The 19,185-nt window shown below is 47.3% G+C and overlaps 1 protein-coding gene across 4 annotated transcripts in view; it reads left to right on the top strand.

The window, feature by feature from the left end:
- Positions 1–18,083, top strand: part of LOC133107831 (F-BAR and double SH3 domains protein 2-like) — a 68,578-nt gene extending 50,495 nt beyond the window's left edge. Inside the window, exons 11-21 of one of the 4 annotated variants that reach the window (XM_061217044.1) lie at positions 300–374; positions 3,939–4,055; positions 5,458–5,562; positions 8,367–8,528; positions 12,702–12,836; positions 13,487–13,570; positions 15,324–15,501; positions 16,189–16,409; positions 16,844–17,018; positions 17,451–17,542; positions 17,871–18,083. In XM_061217044.1, coding sequence (XP_061073028.1) covers positions 300–374; positions 3,939–4,055; positions 5,458–5,562; positions 8,367–8,528; positions 12,702–12,836; positions 13,487–13,570; positions 15,324–15,501; positions 16,189–16,409; positions 16,844–17,018; positions 17,451–17,542; positions 17,871–17,954 — 1,428 coding nt within the window. In that variant the 3' untranslated portion in view covers positions 17,955–18,083. Of the gene's footprint in view, positions 1–299; positions 375–3,938; positions 4,056–5,457; positions 5,563–8,366; positions 8,529–12,701; positions 12,837–13,486; positions 13,571–15,323; positions 15,502–16,188; positions 16,410–16,840; positions 17,019–17,450; positions 17,543–17,870 lie in introns of all 4 variants that reach the window. The other 3 variants (XM_061217043.1, XM_061217047.1, XM_061217045.1) reach the window with 3 other exon arrangements.
- The last annotated feature ends 1,102 nt before the right edge of the window (positions 18,084–19,185 follow it).

Genomic DNA, 19,185 nt, shown 5'->3' with positions numbered 1-19,185 from the left:
TTCCGACTCAAAGCTCAAGCTCCACTGCTCTTTGCCTTCAGGTTTCCAGGTTGAGTTTCTATGACAACCGGGGAGGTTGCCTCAGTCCCTGTCACTCACCGGCGTGTACACCAGACCACGCACCTCGCTGGTCTGGAAACAAATGACATGCCTGAGGACATGCACTAACCCCCCCTCTCTCTTTCCTGCGATTCATTAACCACTAATCTTGGCCTGTCTGCTCTTTCCAACTGTCTCTCTGTCTCTGCGTGCGCTCTATCGGTCTGTGTGTCTGTCTGTCTGTCTGTCTGTCTGCTCAGAGCTTAAGCGGCATCCAGCAGCTGGTGGACATCGAGCCCTCAGCCGTCAGTGCCATGAAAATGACCTTGGCACAGGTATAGCCCAGCCGCGCTGTCGGCCGGTACCTCCGCCCATCTCCAGCGGTCGCTCGCATGTTCCGGGGCGCAGCAGGGGGACCCCCGTCTGCCTCCACTCCAAACCCCCGGCCACACTGCCTTTCTGCATGTGCTGTCCCTATCTTTTCATTGGCCCTGCCTGTGGTGTACTTCCCCCTTATTGGGCCTCAGGTCTGGCCTCAGTTCTGTTCAGGCTGCTAATGTACAACTGAGGCTGGCTTTAAACACAGGGACTATAGCGCATGTCTCTCTGTTCCATCCCTGAGCAGAACTAAGGGTCCTTCAAGTTGGCCCTTCTCATCACTTGAAGGGTACCATTTGGAAGGTGGTCAGAGCACATGCAGAAAGCCTTTCTCAACCAGTGCCGTGAGGGGGCTGAGAGTGGAGAAGCGCAATGCATGATGGTCCTCTGCCTGCTGCCGTACAACAAGAGGCTGCTGAGAATTGTGGGATACGCACAGAACTGTCTGGGTGTGTGGGGATGTGAGAATTCTGCCTTTTATTATTCCTTCTGTTTCTTTTCCTGCTGGATAGTTTCCTATTACATGTAGTATTTGTTTTATGCTTTCTGTCTTTTTTTAATAAATACAGTGGCAAATACACTCCTACACAAGCCTACATGCACACTATCTTCCAGGGCCACTGCTTTTCCATTACCCATAATGCACTACAGTAGAAGCACATGGCTGTGATTACACTCCAGTAGATGGATTCCACACACGAGGGAAGCCCTGAAGACAATCATGTGTTTTCAATACACCATTTCTACAGATCGGCCAAGCCGGTTGCTTTTAGGATTCGCTGCATTGTCTGCCAATGTACTGTTATTTTGTGCTATTACGAAACCATTAGCTTAAGTAAGAAATTGAATGTAATTAAGAAGCCCTCATTGAAGTTCTTGCATTTTTAAGGGGTTTTATGCATTTTCTCTATGGAATTTTGATGAATCTGGGGCAGAGTTCTGTTGGAAGTTTTTTGACATCTTAATGAGAAAATCACTGTACAAGTCTCCACAAAATGCATCAAAGGGCCTTTATAATTGGCTTTCATTTTTGCGCAGAGAAAAAGGAGAATCTCTCCGAGCATCCTCAGAGGCTGGTGGTATATAAAAGCTTTTCTTTGGGGAGTTTTCTGCAAATCAGATAATCACCCCCTGATTTCGCACACTTGATGCAATCTTCACTGCGATGCCCAGAATGCACTTCTAGCAGTCGGTCACTACCAGTAGCTGTCTGAATGACTGAGAGAGAGGAAGAGCGGGTGGTGGAGTAAGTAGTGAGTGAGATTGAGTTTGTGAGTGATCTTAACAGAGAGAAATGAGAAGCAGGGGAGCAGGAGGCGAGAGAGAGGGAGAGCTTGAGACCCTGTTGAGTTCCATACCGCCATCTTCTTTCAAACCCCAGGGAGGGTGTCATCGGCTCAGAAGAAAGAAACGGTCTAAACAACAGGCAGCAGGAAAGTCAAATAAATCCCAGATTTCGCATTAGGAGCGTGACTGCCTCTGCTAGCAGCGGCTGCTACCTGCGCCAACCGCCCCCGTCCAATAGTGCTGTGGGGTGAAGGGTATGGGCGGGGGTCTTGCCACCAGACCCATCATCCAGCCTCAGGAATGGGAGGCTAGCTCTGCTGCACAGCTCCACCCACCCCTCACCTTCCGCCCCATACAGCCCTGTGCAGACTATACCATTTAAGTTCCCTTCTAGGGAATCAAACAAGCAGACGTCTGTTTCTAATAAAATATTAGCGATTCTGTATGCGCCCGTGGATATACGGGGGCGGGGAAGGTGCTGGGGAAAGGGCCTGGGAAGAGGGGTGGTGTTGAAGGGGGCTGTGTGCTGGCGTGCAGCTAGGCAGCTCATGAAAAGGTTGCATTGTGAGGGCCTCCATCATGGTGCCCCCCCCCCCCCCCCCCCACACACATTAAATGTCACCACAGCCTCCCCACTCACTCTTACAGTGTTACAGAAACAGAATCTTTCTTTTTTTCTTTTCTCCTTCCTAATTTATGATCTTTAGACACAGCCCGGAAGAAAAGTCTTGCCTGTTATGTAATCTACCTACTACTTTTTAAAATGAGAAAAACATTTAATCTATTGCGGAAAGGCCTTAAGCTTATTACCTTCCGTCTCCTAGCGTAGGTTGTTTTAGACCCTTGGGCCATATTGAATATTCATAACACTGTACTTCAGCATTTTAGAATGGCAACTTTGGGGGCTGTTGACCTTTGAACCCCTCCTAGAATTCTGTGCGTATCCCGTAAAGACAGTCTGTTCTCATTGTGGAAGTGCGTCATCTGTGGTTGAAACTCACTCGTCCTGTGAAGCATGTTTAAGAAATCACGCTTCCCAGAAACACTGCCAGGTCTACAAGCCATCCGGCACGGCAGTCTTGGCCATGTTCAGAGTTCATCCTTGTGCAACGTCAGTGCTGAACGAGGAGAGCCTGGCGCTGTTCATTCAGGTCTGGTTGTGTGTCGGGAAGCTCAGTTGAAGCTCCTGAGATTTGGAAGCTGCTTGTTTTTCAAGCGAGGGCTGGGCTTGTGGGACTTAGGCCAACAGGGATTGCTGTGTTGGACTAGTTCTAAAAAGCTGCATAACAGCATAATAGTTTTCTGACACCTTACGAGGCACACGGCACCTTTTAATGGAGCCGTATTTATCTGTCTAGTTCAATAATATTTGCTATATGTTCAAGAACGATCCTATGCTTCTATGTAATATTTAGACCAATGGGAGATTCTGTTTAGAAGTGTTATTGCTGATGTCAGCCCTGGTGCAAAATCCAGCTGTGACCAGCTTGAAATTACCAGCTACCAGCTGTTTCAAAACATAAGCAAATAGGTCTAACCATGTTGACTATCGAGCTGGTCTGAACTGGTCAACCAACTGCCAGCTGTTTCAAAACCTAGCCTGAGGGAGTTTACACAGGTAGTTCTAACGGCATTGTTTAACAGAATTAGGATACATCTTTCAGTCATCTACAGTGGCAGTAGCTGGAGGCAAATACAAAAAAAATATCCATCGTCACTCATATTTGTCAGTGGTATTACCTGTGGTTTAGATATCCTTCAACTGTGTTAATTCCTTTAGCTACTGCAATTATTTACATTTTCAGAGAGAACAGTCATTATACAATGGCCGTCATTGGGTTCGCTTTCAGGCCAGTTCTTTTTGCAGTATTTTGACGGAAAGCTATACAGTCCATCTTCATACCCAGATATGGACCAAATCAGTAGCATTAGAATGATGGGGCACCTCCTCCCCCCCAAATCTAGCTCCCATCTATCCAAGATTCTTCTCATTGTGTCTTTCTCCATCATAAAGGAAAATCAGATGGGAATGGGATGGGTTGTGTGCCAAACCATGTTATTATCATCTCAGTGTCATCATCTCTGCCCAAAACTCCCTGGCGACACACACACACACGTACAGACACACATGCATGTACAGACACACACACACATACACACACACACACAGACATAGACACATACAGGTGCCCTCGTGCCATTCTTTCTCAGTGAGCAGTGCCTTTGTGTTCCAGAGCGGGAAGTTGGAGTCGGAGACGGGCACCACAGAGGAGCACAGCCTGAACAAAGAGGCCCGCAAGTGGGCGACCCGCATGGCCAGAGAGCACAAGAACATCATCCACAACCAGAGGGTGAGTCCTGGCCTGTTCTCCCCGCAGCGGGCCTCCTGCCTGTTCACCGTGATCACGGTGTTCATAGATCAGAACCACAAGTCCGCGGGAGCTGCTTTATACCATGATAACCCAAAGTAAAAGTCAGAGATGCACTATTGACCTGCTGGCTTTGTTGATATGTACCAGACTTCGCTAGTTTCCAGCTGACCTGGTAACTAGCTGGAACCATACTGACCATCAAACATTGGTGATATTTCCAAATTTGCATGATTGTTCTTGTTGCCTTTTAGGGCATCCTCACAGCCCTGTCATTACTGACCCAGTATATATGTTCACCTACTGGTTGATGACTCATAAGGGCTGCAAGAAGCTTGCAGTTTACTGTTTACTTGTGATTCCAGCTTGTGATTCAGAGGGCTATTGTTAGAACTCTGGCATCTTTGCTGTCGTGTCAGCTGCCACAAGCAATATGTGACAGGTGAAAGGATGTGAATTTCCTGGAAGAGAGTAAAGGTTAGAGCAGCTCTGTGCTATCTCAGAGTACACACGCTTATCAGACCAGCTTTCTCCAGCTTCCTCTACCACGTGGACAGAAAAGGCAGAGATCACCACCAATCAGTGCCTCTGAAAAAGCCACATAATCCAGGATGTATGGAACTGCCAGCTTGTCTTTTATCAGCTTTACTTGTGATGAAATAGAAGCGGTCACAGGGGTGAAAATTAATGTTCAGATGGAAAGCAGGGCATTATGGGTTTACTGTGGTGGCTGCTTATGTAACCAATGCTGGGTATTGTTGAATTCACAGGTTGGGGTGTGTGAGGGTGTATTACTGTTTGCCTTTGTCACTGGATAAACACTAAAACCGCACACTTTATTTTAAACATTTTGTATATGCCCTTAGAAATATGTCCTATTGTAAAACAATTAATGTGCACATAAAAGTCATATTTCCTCCCATTACAGGGTTTGGCTAGCCAAACTAAATCAAAATGTTGATTTATGACTTTATCCAGGAACGAGCCATTGGAAAAAGTCCCTTGGGAACTTGTGTATTCAATAGTATAGCCATGTAATAAAAAAATAGATCATAAAATATATCATAATTGTGTGATCTGTCTATTATGTGTGTAGTCACATATTACGTATTTGCTTAGCACACACCCTTATCTGGACTAAATCACACTTTATATAATAATATCCAGATATACAGCTGTATTTGTACTAGGGCATAGTTGAGTAACTTTAGAAGGGTTGAGTAACAGTTACTTTCTCAAAAGTGGAAAGTAGCCTTATGGTTACTCCAGTTCCCTAAGCACTGCAACATGTTGTCATCTCATATACATTACCATGTACCATGTACCATGTCATCCCATATACTTATACATACATTTGTTTGAATGGTTGTTTCTTTCACATTAGACACTGGAAGAGTGTGAGACTCATGGGGTCCTGCCTTCAGAGCAGAGTCGCAATGAACTGGAGCTGAAGATTGAGGAGGCCAAGGAGAGTATCCGAAAAGCAGAGGTTAGCTTGTGTGTGCCTCTATGTGTCCGTGTATACCTGTGGGATGCTGCGTGTGTTTGTGCGCTTGGTCGCAAGGTCTGTCTGCTCTACATGCATGCATGTGTGTGTGTGTGTGTGTGTGTGTGTGTGTGTGTGTGTGTGCGCGCGTGCGCGTGTGCGTGAGCTTTGTGTTTGTGTGTGTTTGTGTGTGTGTGCGTGAGCTTTGTGTTTGTGTGCGTGCTTGAGCTTTGTGTTTGTGTGCCTGTGTGAGCTTTGTGTGTGTGTGTGTGTGTGTGCGTGAGCTTTGTTTGTGTGTGTGTGTGAGCTTTGTGTTTGTGTGTGTGTGTGTGTGTGTGTGTGTGTGTGTGTGCGTGAGCTTTGTGTGTGTGTGTGTGTGTGTGTGTGCATGCGTGAGCTTTGTGTTTGCGTGTGTGTGCGTGTGTGTGAGTATGTGTGTGGGTTTGTGTGTGCATGTGTGAGCTTTGTGTTTGTGTGTGTGTGTGTGTGCGTGAGTATGTGTGTGGGTTTGTGTGTGTGTATGTGTGAGTGAGTGAGCTTTGCGTGCTTGTTTAAGGGAAACATTATAACTTTGGCCAGGGCAGTTGTGCTCTGTCTGTGATGAATACATTAACCTTCTGGAGATGCGCTGTCCCCTGTGTTTTATTTCCCTCAATCGATCTTTTGAGAGCCCAGCCTGCCAGTCTCAGCCTGTGATCAAATCTAAAAAGGCCTGCCTGCTTTTAGAGGTGTCTGGTGCCCCCAGCTGGACAGCTGATAAATATTCTATGTGATGGTCGTAGAAGCTGTGAAATCGTATCATCTTAATCAGTAAATAACTGAAGAATAAGGCCGTGTCATTTAAGGCATGAATGTGCTTAACTGGTCTGAAAACTAAACAAATAAAACATATGATTGATTTCCTTCTTTCCCCGTAGGCAGTGTTCAAATCCCATTAGTTTAATAAGTTGTATAAATATTTAATTACCCATTAAGTGCTAATGGACTAAAAAAGTATACATTTGAGAATCATCATCTTTTATTTTGAGTGTCGTGCAAAACAGGATGCAGCAGACAAAACAGCCCAATAGCCTACAGAAGGTGTACTTAACATCAAATATTTAAAAGCCGGGCACCATGTTAATTATCAGTTCTACTTAAATCTCTTTTTTGTTTTTTTTTGTTGGGAAAACAAAAGAGAAGTGCTGAAAGGGTCTGTCGTGTGTGGAGACCGTGTGGGTCCATTTAGGTGTTGTCTGTACAGTCATTTATTTAACAAGGACGTATTGAATTCGTGTGACTGTGGCTTTAATCGCATGCACGCAATGCAACGGCGGGGGCCGTGCTGATGTTTCTGGCTCGGGGGCATTGGGGCGTCGAGCCAATGTGGATGTGCTGAGCAGCCATAGGCACTTTGATGACTACAGGCTGATCCAGGAGGCTGGGTCGAGTGCGTCGATTGGACGGATCGTCACGGCAGCAGTTCCTGTCAGTCAGGGAAGCGGCCGCACTTTCGCTCATGCCGGCATTCAGATTGAGCGCTTTTTCAGCGTTTCTGACATGGCCGACGTCTCGAGGAGGAACGGCCCACTCACCAGGACCGCTCACGGCAACAGAAGGGCCAATTATCCCAGGCCCTACACCTCTCACTCTCTGGCTCCTGATTGGTCCCTGAGGGATTACCTCTTGTCCAGTTGCACTGGACTTTGCAGAACCCCTGCTGCTTTCTCTGTGAGAGCCAGGGAGAAAGGCCCCTGTCCCAGAGTGCTTCTGCTTAGAACGCATACCACAGGATGCGCTAATCAGTCTTTACTCTCCTATTTCTGGAATCTGGGTTTGGAGATTTCAGGTACCCTTTCTCATCATAAGATTTGATTCGATTAGCCCCCAGAATTTCATTAGCTGGAGTGCTGCTGGGATATTAAAATGTAAAACCTTTCGTATGAAATGACAGTCTGGTGGATAGATGTGTCTGACTGCAAAGAGCTATTATTCGCCAGGAATCAGCATTTTTTATTTATTTAATTTTTATATGTCTGAGGTCAAATGAAATTGGACTCTGGCTGGGTTTGAAGAAAAGGTCACGATTGCTGCATGTAGCTCCCTAAAAATAGCTGTGGGAGGTAATTTCTTCCACGGTTGTCTAAAGAGGCAGAGAAAGGCCCATTTTTCCTATTGAACCTGAGCCCTATTGAAATGTTCCCCTGAGTGCTTCCACATCATATGTGTTTATCTTTACCTGTGTTTCTGTGTGTGCTCTGAGTGTGTGTGAGATGTGCTGGGTTAACTCTGCTCTGTGAGGTTGCTGTGTGTGACAGTGCTGGGTTGACTGTGCTCTGTGATGTTGCTGTATGAGATGTGTTGGGGTGGTGTGTGCTGGGTTGACTGCTCTGTGTGTATGAGATGTGTTGGGGTGGTGTGTGCTGGGTTGACTGTGCTCTGTGTGTGTGAGATGTGTTGGGGTGGTTTGCGCTGGGTTGACTGTGCTCTGTGATGTTGCTGTATGAGATGTGTTGGGGTGGTTTGCGCTGGGTTGACTGTGCTCTGTGATGTTGCTGTAAGAGATGTGTTGGGGTGGTGTGTGCTGGGTTGACTGTGCTCTGTGTGTGTGAGATGTGTTGGGGTGGTTTGCGCTGGGTTGACTGTGCTCTGTGATGTTGCTGTATGAGATGTGTTGGGGTGGTGTGTGCTGGGTTGACTGTGCTCTGTGATGTTGTTGTATGAGATGTGCTGGGTTGACTGTGCTCTGTGATGTTGCTGTATGAGATGTGCTGGTGGTTTGTGCTGGGTTGACTGCAGTTCTGACCGCTGACACGGCGCTCTTTCAGACGGTGAAGCTGAAGGCTGAGGCTCGGCTGGACCTGCTCAGACAGGTGGGCGTGTCTGTGGACACCTGGCTGAAGAGCGCCATGAACCAGGTGATGGAGGAGCTGGAGAACGAGCGCTGGGCCACCCTGCCCTCGCTGACTACCCACGATCCTTCACTCTCGGTGAGCCCCACTGCCCGCCCACCCCAGTTATCCTCCATCCCTGACCTTTAGTGCAGATCTTCACGATGCAGCCTTGCATTTATGCCTTATACTACACAATCTGTCCAAACAACACTACCCATAATCCCTCACTACCAGAGAGCATGGGGTGTGTATTATTAGACTATTTGAAACCGCTTTCTTGCTTCTAAAGCCACTTTCACATGATCAGCGTCAAAACACTGGACACTGCATCAAGCCATTAAATTCCTATGGAGGCAGTGTTGAAGCCTGGCGTAGCGCACAGCTCAAAATAAAGGCAAGTTGAACACCTTCACCTTTGTTTAAAACTTTGACCTTGTTTGAAGCTAACTTTTCCTAGTGTGTCCAATCACATCACAGCTTTGTATGAAGCAGGCAGATGTAGTAGACTAGTTAAGTCCCCCCACATGCACATACACTGGATTATACACAATTACCATTTTAAACACTTTCCCTCACTCAGTATATGCTTTCTAGATCTAAGGCCAATGTGTATATCTGTTGGCCCTCTTAAAGCTAGTGTAGTTTTAGGAAGCATGTAGCTACATCATTGGCACACAGTCTCCATTGGCAAACAGTGTTATTAGCGTGAGCCATACCCCCCTCACCGCAGAGTGAAAAAATGCAGCTTTTCACACCGGACATGGCACGTTTCCCAACACAAACACCGCCCGCCCTGTTCGCGTCACAAAAAAAACACCCGCATGCTTTCCTTTCTGGTGCCGTCATCATCATTGTGCAAAAGACAAAACGGGTGCCAGCCACATCCCGCCTGCCCCCCCCCCCCCCACCCGCTTCCAGATGGCTGAGGGAGGCGTGCTGACGTCTGATATCAGCCCGTAGGGGCGGGTGGGGGAGTGGAGTAGTCAGACCATCTTCCCTTCGCATAGGTAGCCTTCTCAGGTCCCCACCCCCCCCGGTCAGACCTCTTTACCAGAAAGAGCCGCTGTCCTTGGAGCAGCTCTCAGATGTATGGTGCAGACGGCTAGGCTAGCCTTCAGCTGTCGTCAGGCGGATCCCTGCACCAGCTCTTGGCGGGGATCGTTTAACCGCGCGTTCCCCTGGCCCGCGGTGATGCATCGCGGCTCCCGGGAACGCTCTGTTTGCTGCGAATAAACGGAGCGTGTTTGTCTCCCTCCTCCACCTCGTCTGTGGTGATTCATGGCGAGGGGGGAACGGGGGGGTGCACTGCGCTGGGTATAATTAAATACGGGAGTATTTTTCTCAGGTTGACACCGAGGTAAATGGACTTGCCCTAAATGAAGTGGTTCAGTGAGTCCCCGCTCCACAGGGGAGGCCAGCAGCTTCTCTGTCAGGATCATCGTCCTGATTGTCCTAATCATCACTCGTGTCCTGCCTGCTGCACGGAGTTTACATCTCTTTCAGTGCGTCGTTACGTCTTAAAACATCTGCAAGCCCCTCATCTCCGCAAACATGTCAAAACTGCCGTTTTATTCACCGTCAAAGGGTTGGGAAAGGGTTTCCTTGAATAGACTGTATTCACGCATAATGGGGAACTCTGCTTTCTTCAATGTCATTTTCTCTGTCCATCAAATCGCACAAAAATTCTGTAGGAGAATCCAGGGGTGTTGTCAGAGGTGGTAACCGAATGCATTATTAGCACAAATCCTCCTCTTTCCCAGCCGCTTCCGTCTAAGAAGTGAAAGCGTTCAATTCCCCTGTCAGGACAGACTCCATTAACGCCGTATTATGATCATTTGAGGGAAGGAAATGACTGACGGTGCCGTAGCTTTAAACTTACATGGTGGAAGTTCATTCATATGCAAATTTGGATTCCTGCAATATTATCAAGGTTGGAGGGGGGGGGCACCGTTATATCACAGAAAGATTTGGTGGGTATTTATGCACCCTCCAGTAATTACCATCATCATTATATAATGGCAGCATAATATTTTCCTAACCAGGAAGAAGATTGCAGATTCCATTTGGGGGCCATTTTACACTTCAGTAGGGTTCTGAACCTGAGTTCCTTCAGTAAATGTACATGTGTGTATACTAATAATATGTACGGAATATGAGCTGTGTACATCACTCTGAATAGAAGTGTGGGTATGGGTCTTTCTGCAGATATTCTAGTAGTAAAATCTACACTGATGTGGTGAAGTCTAAGCCAATAACTGCTCCATAGACCCAGTTCCCTGTTATAAATTGGCCATGTGTTCTAAATGAATATTCCAATCAATGAATCTGTCAGTGCAATTGTGAATAATTTAGTGCCTCTCATAAATGGGTAGTTAAATAGCGGATACAGAGACGCATCTGCTTTGTCTACCTCACGCCATATGTTTAACCTCATACCATCTTAACCTGGACATGCGTATATAATGTACTGTTCCTGCTAGTCTTCTGCCTCTCAGGCATGCTTCCAAAACTGATCCATATCTGCTGGATATAACTCATATATGACTGTCAGCCATCTAAACTTTAGCTCAATGGTTCTGGGTCATAACCCATCCACCTGAAGATTATATGACTCACCACGAAGAGCTCCATGATTACCATTCAAACAGGCTGTGATCAGTGCCAAGGTGCTGTAAAGGTATCATTGGCAAAGAAAGGGAAAGCATTCAATGGAAATGTTTTCCTTGCGAGTATATTTCTTGTATGAATGTCACACTGTAAGGATGTTTTCTATGGTGTGCTAGCAGGGGTTATGTTGGGAGAAAATGTTGCAATTGTAGAACAGCAAGTAAAACCGTTTTTACGTAGCAAGGTCACTACATGATGTGATGGTAAAGGAATCTTTATATATATTTTATTCACTGTCTTTCTCCTCACAAAACAGCAAGTAGATTCATTACACAAACATGTAGATGACAGAATCAGAACTGACTCAGGACAGTATCTACTTTCATTGTATACGTGTTGTTTTTAATCTGGACGCAGCACACTCCCGTAGACTAAGCACACACCCTTTGTTGAGAAGTTTGACCTCCCAACACGGTGGGCGCATGCAGGCAGAGATGATGGTGATGGGAGAGGCCAGGTTTTAGCTCAGTGGCTACACCCTGGTTTCCTGCGGGGGTCTGACCGGGACAGGCCCCGTTTAACAGGCCCTCCGCTGCATTAATCATTCCTCTCACATCACACTGCAGAGCGAGAGGAGGGAGGGACAAGGGAGGGAGAGCTTTGTCTCGAGATGTTCCCTAAAGAGCGCTTCTCAAACCATTTAAAACCTGTGCCCTTCCTTGGCTATCACATTTCAGGATGCCGGAGTCGATGTCTAATTACATGCTGCGCTGCCCACGGTGCGTCCCCCAAAATAGTTTGTGATCTGAAGGGATGAGAAGCCAAACTTTTATCAGTCTTCCCAGGATGTCAGCAAGCGCAGATCCTTAGGAACTAAACAAGGCATTGATGCACGTGTGTGATGTAAGCATCTGTCCTTAGAGAGTGATCAAGCAGGAGCTACTATTTATTTATTATCTCATGGACACACAGAGGTCACACTGCATCTGTCCTAACTACTATTATGTGTTTGTCTGTCTCTCATAACCTCCCCATGCATACACATGCGCATTGATATCAAGCACACAGGTAGCTTTGAAGCGCTAAGCTTCTCACTGTGTGGAGACACAGTAGTCAATGTACTAGTGTTACACTCCTTTTTAGGGCAGTATCCCAGGAAAATGAGAACCATGACTCCTTTTAAACAGGCTTGAAATGGCCTGACCGAGTTAAGATTTGAGGTTACACCCAGTTATGTACAGAAGGAACAGGATCATATGTCTTCACTCTTTTAAACAAATAAAAGGTGGGAGTTTACTGTGTCAGATCTGGAGCGAGTGAGACTCCTCGGTTGTTTCTGCTGTCGGGGCATTGTTGTGCCCGGGTCAGGTTGCCTTTACCTGTCCCTAGGGGGGCGGGCCTAGGCTCCAGGTGGCATACCTGATCCACTAGCCCCAGTGAGATTCCCACAGGTAGCGCAGGAAGGGAGGAGCCTAATCACATAATCACCGGGATCAGGTGACTGGAAACCACACCCCTCCCCCAGTGCTCCTCCTCCCCCCGTCTGTCCGGCCGCTGCAGTCCGAGCGTCGACCGTGAGACCGCGTGCGATCTCTCCTCTGGGACCCGCCGTGCTGAAAGGTACGCTGCTTCGACCTCTGACCTCTGGCCTTGTGTCGGCAGGCAACGGCTGATTTCGAGAGGGAGGAAGGCGAGGAGTTTGAGGACAACATGGAGGTGTTCGATGACAGCAGCTCCAGTCCGTCTGGCACTCTCCGCAACTACCCCCTCACCTGCAAGGTGCTCTACTCCTATAAGGTAATGGACGACACCCACACATCAGCAAGGCCTACTGCTCCTGTGAACTAATGGAAAACACACACCGGTGAGGTGCTTTAGTGTTGAAACTTAGAGGAAGATAAACAGACACAGCTCTGAAGTTCTCAAACTCTGGCAAGGTCATACACTCACAATTGTTTACAGACGCGTATATGCAAACAAAGCCACAAAGTTTTGTGTTCCTATCGTGAATCACAAAACATTTTCTTTCTCTTCATATCTTTCTCTTCCACCCATACCCAAACAGGAAAATTAAATAAACGTCTTTGGCCGCCCATTTCTTCCACAAGCTTTCTTCCACATGAAGGTCATGTGTGTTTAGTTAAAACAGCTCTGATAGGGGCGGAGTTGAGCTCTTTCCGTTCAGTCAAGCTCTCAATGTCACTCTCAGCCATCTCTTCCAAATCGCGTCACACCTGATACGGAAGGTGATAATCTCAGCTACACGCAAACACCACCAGGTGTTCTGCGTAGGCACACTCACACACACACATACGCGTGCAGAGTCGCCCTCTAATCTGCGGTGTGCGCTGCTCTGTGCACCAAGAGGAGGCAGAGTTAGCCACGCAGAACTGTTTTTGGGACCAGTCGCTAATGTCCGTCTGTTTGTCTGTCTGTCTGTCTCTCAGGCTTCCCAGCCAGATGAGCTGACTATCGAGGAGCAGGAAGTGCTGGAAGTCATTGAGGATGGGGACATGGAGGATTGGGTGAAGGTACGAGACGCTTATCTCGATAACGACTTATCCTTTGTGGACTTTTTTGATGGACTTTTGTCCAAAATACTCTGTGCCCAGTATGTATGCTGTATATTTGGAGATCATCCATTTTGGTCCTTTCAGCTGTGTAAGTTAAGGCCACTTGAAGCAGTTCTGCCATGTAATTAACCCAAATTGCATAGATCCCCAATGAATACTTGTAAATTAATATTTGTACATACATATAGTACAGTAACTGTGGAACCCACCCCACATATGGGTTTTAGCCAAGGGGGCCACCTCTCCAGCTATTTGCTTAGCCAATTGATATGAGGTCGCCCCCTAGTGATACCTATATTTTTCCTCAAAAAGCCTATTTTTCCATTGGACTGCATTTATATTTGGCTAATTAAAAATATTTTCTCTCATATACTGATGTTCAATCTATACTTCGTTTTTTTTTTTTTCCCGCAGATTTTTATTTCCAAAAATTTGCTGTGACGTAAAATGTTTGCGTCTTTGTTTGGCATCTGCCCAAGCCTTTTTCATTGGTTCATCCACCAAGGCACGTCATTTACACTGCGTTTTCTTAGTTGTGCACGTGACCAAGGACACAAATGAGAAATGAGCATGTGCGAAACTGCTGCCCTGTGCGGCGGGAGTTTTCCCCCACAGAGCTGCAGTTTTTTTATTGCCGTTGCCGTCTCTATATATATTATATACTTGGAAGGTTTAGCCAAGCAAATAAATAATGATAATGATAATAACCGCACTGATTAAAATAATGCCTTCTGTCAACATACAGAACATATGGTCATGCTCGAGTCCTGTTATATATGTTGCTGTAGCCCGCCCAGGCACGAATCGCGAAATGACTCACTATCTTTTGACTCACTTTGGTGCAGTGCATCAGCTGTGCACATGTTCACCTTACAAAGTGCACAGCGGTTAGGCAAGTAGTTCGGACAGCGTTCATGAGAGATGGAGAACAACTCTGCAGAGAGAGATGGATTTATGGATCGATTTCTAGGAGGAGAGGATGATAGTTTGATAGATAGGTGGTTCAGTAGATGAATGGCTTAATAGACTCGTTAGACGTGTTGTCCATGTCTATGAAGTAGTGCATCCTAACCTCCGCTCCTGTCCTGTGAGGCGTGTGATCATAGTATCTGTTCGACGCTGGCATACTCTAGTCTCTATGTAAGGCAGCTGTGTTTGCTTGTGTGAAGTGCCTGAATATGGTATCTACCTAGAGTTTAGTGCAGAATTATGGTGTGCCCCAGCTGTGCTTTAATGCCTTACATAACACACATAAACCTTTGTCGTCTTCCCCTGGACTAAGAGGGGGTGGTGCTAACGGCCTCCATTTTGTGTTTGAGAGCCTGGCGGTCTGTTGAAGCGCTGTGACTGCAGAGCGTCTTCCTTTACACTTCCTCCTCCGCCTAATTCTCACTTCAGCGACGAGGGTGGGGCTCTGTTTCCCCAGCAACACCCTGTCATACTGCTGTTTAGCATAGGCTGTTCTCCCAGCATTCCTCTGGCAGATGTTTCAACACAGGAAAAACCAACCGTATTTGAAACGGGGAGCGCATATACTCAGCCCTGATTAAAGCTGACCTTTGGCCCCGCCCTGACCCATCTGTTCAGCATGCAGGAAAAGCCCTCCGTTCGTATTGACTTTTTAAAAAATCCGACATGCAGCAGTAAAGTTCATTCCGTGTAATATGACCGTGCGTTTGATGTTCACACTGCCCGGGGCTCTGCGTTTCAGGCCAGGAATAAGACGGGCCACGTGGGCTACGTTCCAGAGAAGTACCTGCAGTTCCCCACCTCCAACAGCCTCCTCAGCATGCTGCAGTCACTGGCCACCCTCGACGCTCGATCCCACACCTCCAGCAACTCCACCGAGCCTGAGCTGGCCTCAGGCAGCATGAACGGAGACGCCAACTGTGAGTGAGGCATACTTACTGCACTGTACACGTGTGGTATACACATCGTGCTTAATAATCCACAATCCAGTTTAGATGGATGTAGGCGAGCAATGCATCTCATTTGTCGTGTTAATATGATGTCATACAGACGTCTCATAGTCATACATAGTCTCTGTATTAAATAGTCCCGGGACAGTATTTTGTGTAGAAAGACAACATGTCCTGATTATGAAAGAAAACATTGAGGTTTGTGTAATAAAAATGAAAATGAAATGCTCCCATCTAGTGGACAGGGAAGGCAATTGAGGATTGTGTGTCATTTATTTTACTGTACGATGCAAATGTTGTACATTATGTTTTAAAAAAAGGCTGAAGAGTAATTGGTTTACTGTATTATGTTTTGGCCATCTTTTATTCAGGATTGTGTGAAAGAGGGATTGTGACTGATATTCAGATAAAGGTATTTGCGATGTGTGTTTGTCAGTGAGTGCTACTGACACAGGTGTTCGTAGTTGGTACTGATACTGGCATCGTTCTCACATCATCCCTCCTGCCTCTCGGTCCTTCTCTTACCCCATCTGTTCTCCCTCCCTCTTTCCCTCTCTCCCCCTTTCTCCCTCTCTCTATCCCTCCCTCCCTCCCTCCCTCTCCCTCTCTCCCTCTCTCCCTTTCTCCCTCCCTCCCTCTCTCCCTCTCCCTCCACAGTGAGCTTTGTGAAGGCCATGTATGACTACGAGGGCCAGACGGATGATGAGCTGTCCTTCCCTGAGGGAGCCATAATCCGCATCCTCAACAAGGACAACCAGGAGGACGACGGCTTCTGGGAGGGCGAGTTCAACGGCCGCGTGGGCGTCTTCCCTTCTGTCCTGGTGGAGGACCTGACCGCCTCAGAAAATGGAGACACACCGTGGTGCCCTGACACGCAGGTACTGCGCGCACACGTAAACACACGCACACGCGTGCACACTGCGTGAAAGAATGCACGCAGACACATACCGTATGTATATGTATATTATCAATGCAAAACTCACACATTATACATTATCTTGTGTAAATAATATCACAGCCGCTGAACAGGCACCAGGCTCGGAGACTGAATGCGAGACAGCTCATTTCCTGTGCTGTCAGTGCTCTGTACTGGGTAATCTGATCTGATACTGTGCTTCTGAAGTCCTGATTGAAGCAGGAGGGGCTGTATCCTTCCTGCAATTAAGCTGTTTACAAGACGGCTCTTTATCAAAGGGCCCCAAAAGCCAGGGAGGGTTCTGTGGTCATTACCCACAAGCCTGTGCGGCAGTTGGAATGCCAGTGAGCAGTGTGGCAGGGACCGGCCGTGATCAGTACCCGCTCTCTCCAGCAGGTGTCTCCCTCCCAGCAGCCTCACCCCTCTCTGCCCCCGCTGCCCCTGTACGACCAGCCGCCGTGCAGCCCCTACACCAGCCCCGAGGGCGGCCATGCCCCCGCCTTCCCCCGCTCGCCCTCCGTCAACGGAGACCACAAGCTGACGCCCACGTCGCACAAGCCTCCCCCCCACAGTAAGACCCTGCGAATGACCTTGGAATTATGATACATAATTGAACATTTGAAATGATACATTTCAGCATTTTTCATACTTTAATACATTCACTTTTAAACAGGTTTTTTTTTTAAACTTCACACGCATATTTAGTGCCCTATAAACAACATATTGATGACTTTTGTCAAAGATGTCAGTTAGAAGCTTATACTTCTCGTCTGAGACCCGTCTCTCCCAGTGACTTACAGTGAGAGTAGAATATGACTATTTCCTTTTGTTCCCTGTCACTGTTTTTCTCTTCGATTACATTTGCGCTTAATTGTCCTGCTGTTACAATGTGCAGTACCAGGTTAAAGCAGCAGTACGAGTGACTGTGAGAGAGTTTGGGATGTCTCGCTTGCGGTGTCTGACTGTAGTTCTCCCCCTCGTTCCTCCTCTTGCTCACTCGCAGATCACAGCAGCAGTCTGAGCTCGGACTCCACAGGTTTCTCCCAGCAGCCCCTGCGGTTCACCCCCGATGGAGGACCCGGGAAGCTACGGCCTGTGAGTGCTCCTCTCCCCCTCCCCCTGTTACTGTGCCACTTCTAATGGAGGCTTTATACTGCCAAACCCTCTGAATGTGGAGATAAACCAAGTGTGTCGTAGACCAAATGTCCACGTCCACATCGCACAGGTCCGGTTCTGTTTTACTCTCCCGGAAACTTGCCTGAGATTGGTACACAGCCACCTGTGTACACAGAGGGCAGAAGTCCATGGGTGGAGGCGGGCGATGATTTCCGAAGCCGAAACTGAAATCATGCATGCGCTTTAGAGCTTGTATCATCAGTGTTGGTGGCTCACGTGTTTCCGCCTTTCCTCCTCCCCCTGGCAGGTGCGCGCGGCACCTCCTCCCCCGAAACAGCATCCCCGCAGGCAGGTGGAGAAGACGGAGGAGGTGGAGATCACTTTGGTGTGAGAGGCTTCGCCCACGGAGTGGACCGCACCCGGACCCCGCCCCCTCGCTCCTCACTGCAGGAGGCGCGGGGGGTCTCACGCCACAGGCAACACCTCCCCCCAGAGCAGAGGGGGAGCTGAGCTCCCCTCCCCTCACCGGCAGAGTGGAGCAGAGGGAGAACACACACTCCTCACAGCCGCTAATGTCTGGTGCCTTTCTTGCACATTTTTATTCAGTGGACCTGTGAGGTGTTCGACTGGAGCCTGAGGAGGGGGGGGATAAGGGACTGGGGGGGGGGGGCAGGGGGGGGGGGGGCGTATATCTGGGAAATTCTGGAGTTCCCCGGGCCTGGCTATATGTAGTCATATCATACGTATTTAATGTGCATTAGTACAGTACATTACTGTTGTCATAGGAATGTTTAAAAATTCACGCAACATTTTGTCATTTAGCATTACGATGTCAATACCGTGTGTGATATGGAGTAGATGGTATTGACTCCTTTGGGCAAAAGGGAATTGTATAAGGAGGCAAGGAAAGAGAGCGGAGGCTGGTTCCTCCTGCTCGTATCCCCTTCCCCGACCCCTGGCAGGAAAGAAGCGTCGCTCTTTATCTCATAGATAAGGAAAATGTGGCAATTTCAAACTATACTAATTACACAAATATAACTCTTTTCAGCTTTTATTATGAAGACAAGGATCTGTATTACTAATATTTAGTCCTCAAAAGAAAAAAATGCAATACAGATTAGATGATGTACGTTTCTGAAGTGTGATCAGCAAACGTCAGGTTAATCTTTTGTGTAGCCCTGCGGTATTCTTCACTTTCTGTATCATTGCCTGACTTTATTGTTTATATATGCGAATCAATATCTGAACCAGTAGTTGAAGTGCATTATTTTTACATTAATATCTATCGTGTAACACTGTTGAAGACTGAATGGGATGTTTTTGTGATTCAAGAAACAGTATTTAACGAATTGGAACACTTAGGTAGTGTCGACTCGCAGATTTCCTCTGACTGGAACAAGGTGAAAATGAGAAAGGGAGGGTTTGGTCTCTTAGGAAAACATTTTATCAGAGTTGTGATATGAAAATGTCCCTTTTTTTGTGTCTTTACTTTCTTTCCCCTCCTTGCGGGGCAGCCGTTTCCTTCACACTTCAAACGCCTGGTTTGTTGTTTTTCCTTTGTTTTTCCTTGCTGAAGTTGAGCTTTCTTGCATTGTGGAAAGGGAGTGCTTCTCACAGGCGAT

This window comes from Conger conger, chromosome 13 (genome assembly GCF_963514075.1).
Source record: "Conger conger chromosome 13, fConCon1.1, whole genome shotgun sequence".
Lineage (NCBI taxonomy): Eukaryota > Metazoa > Chordata > Actinopteri > Anguilliformes > Congridae > Conger > Conger conger.
The sequence above is the reverse complement of the archived record's forward strand: the minus strand, read 5'-3'. Positions and strand labels throughout refer to the sequence as shown.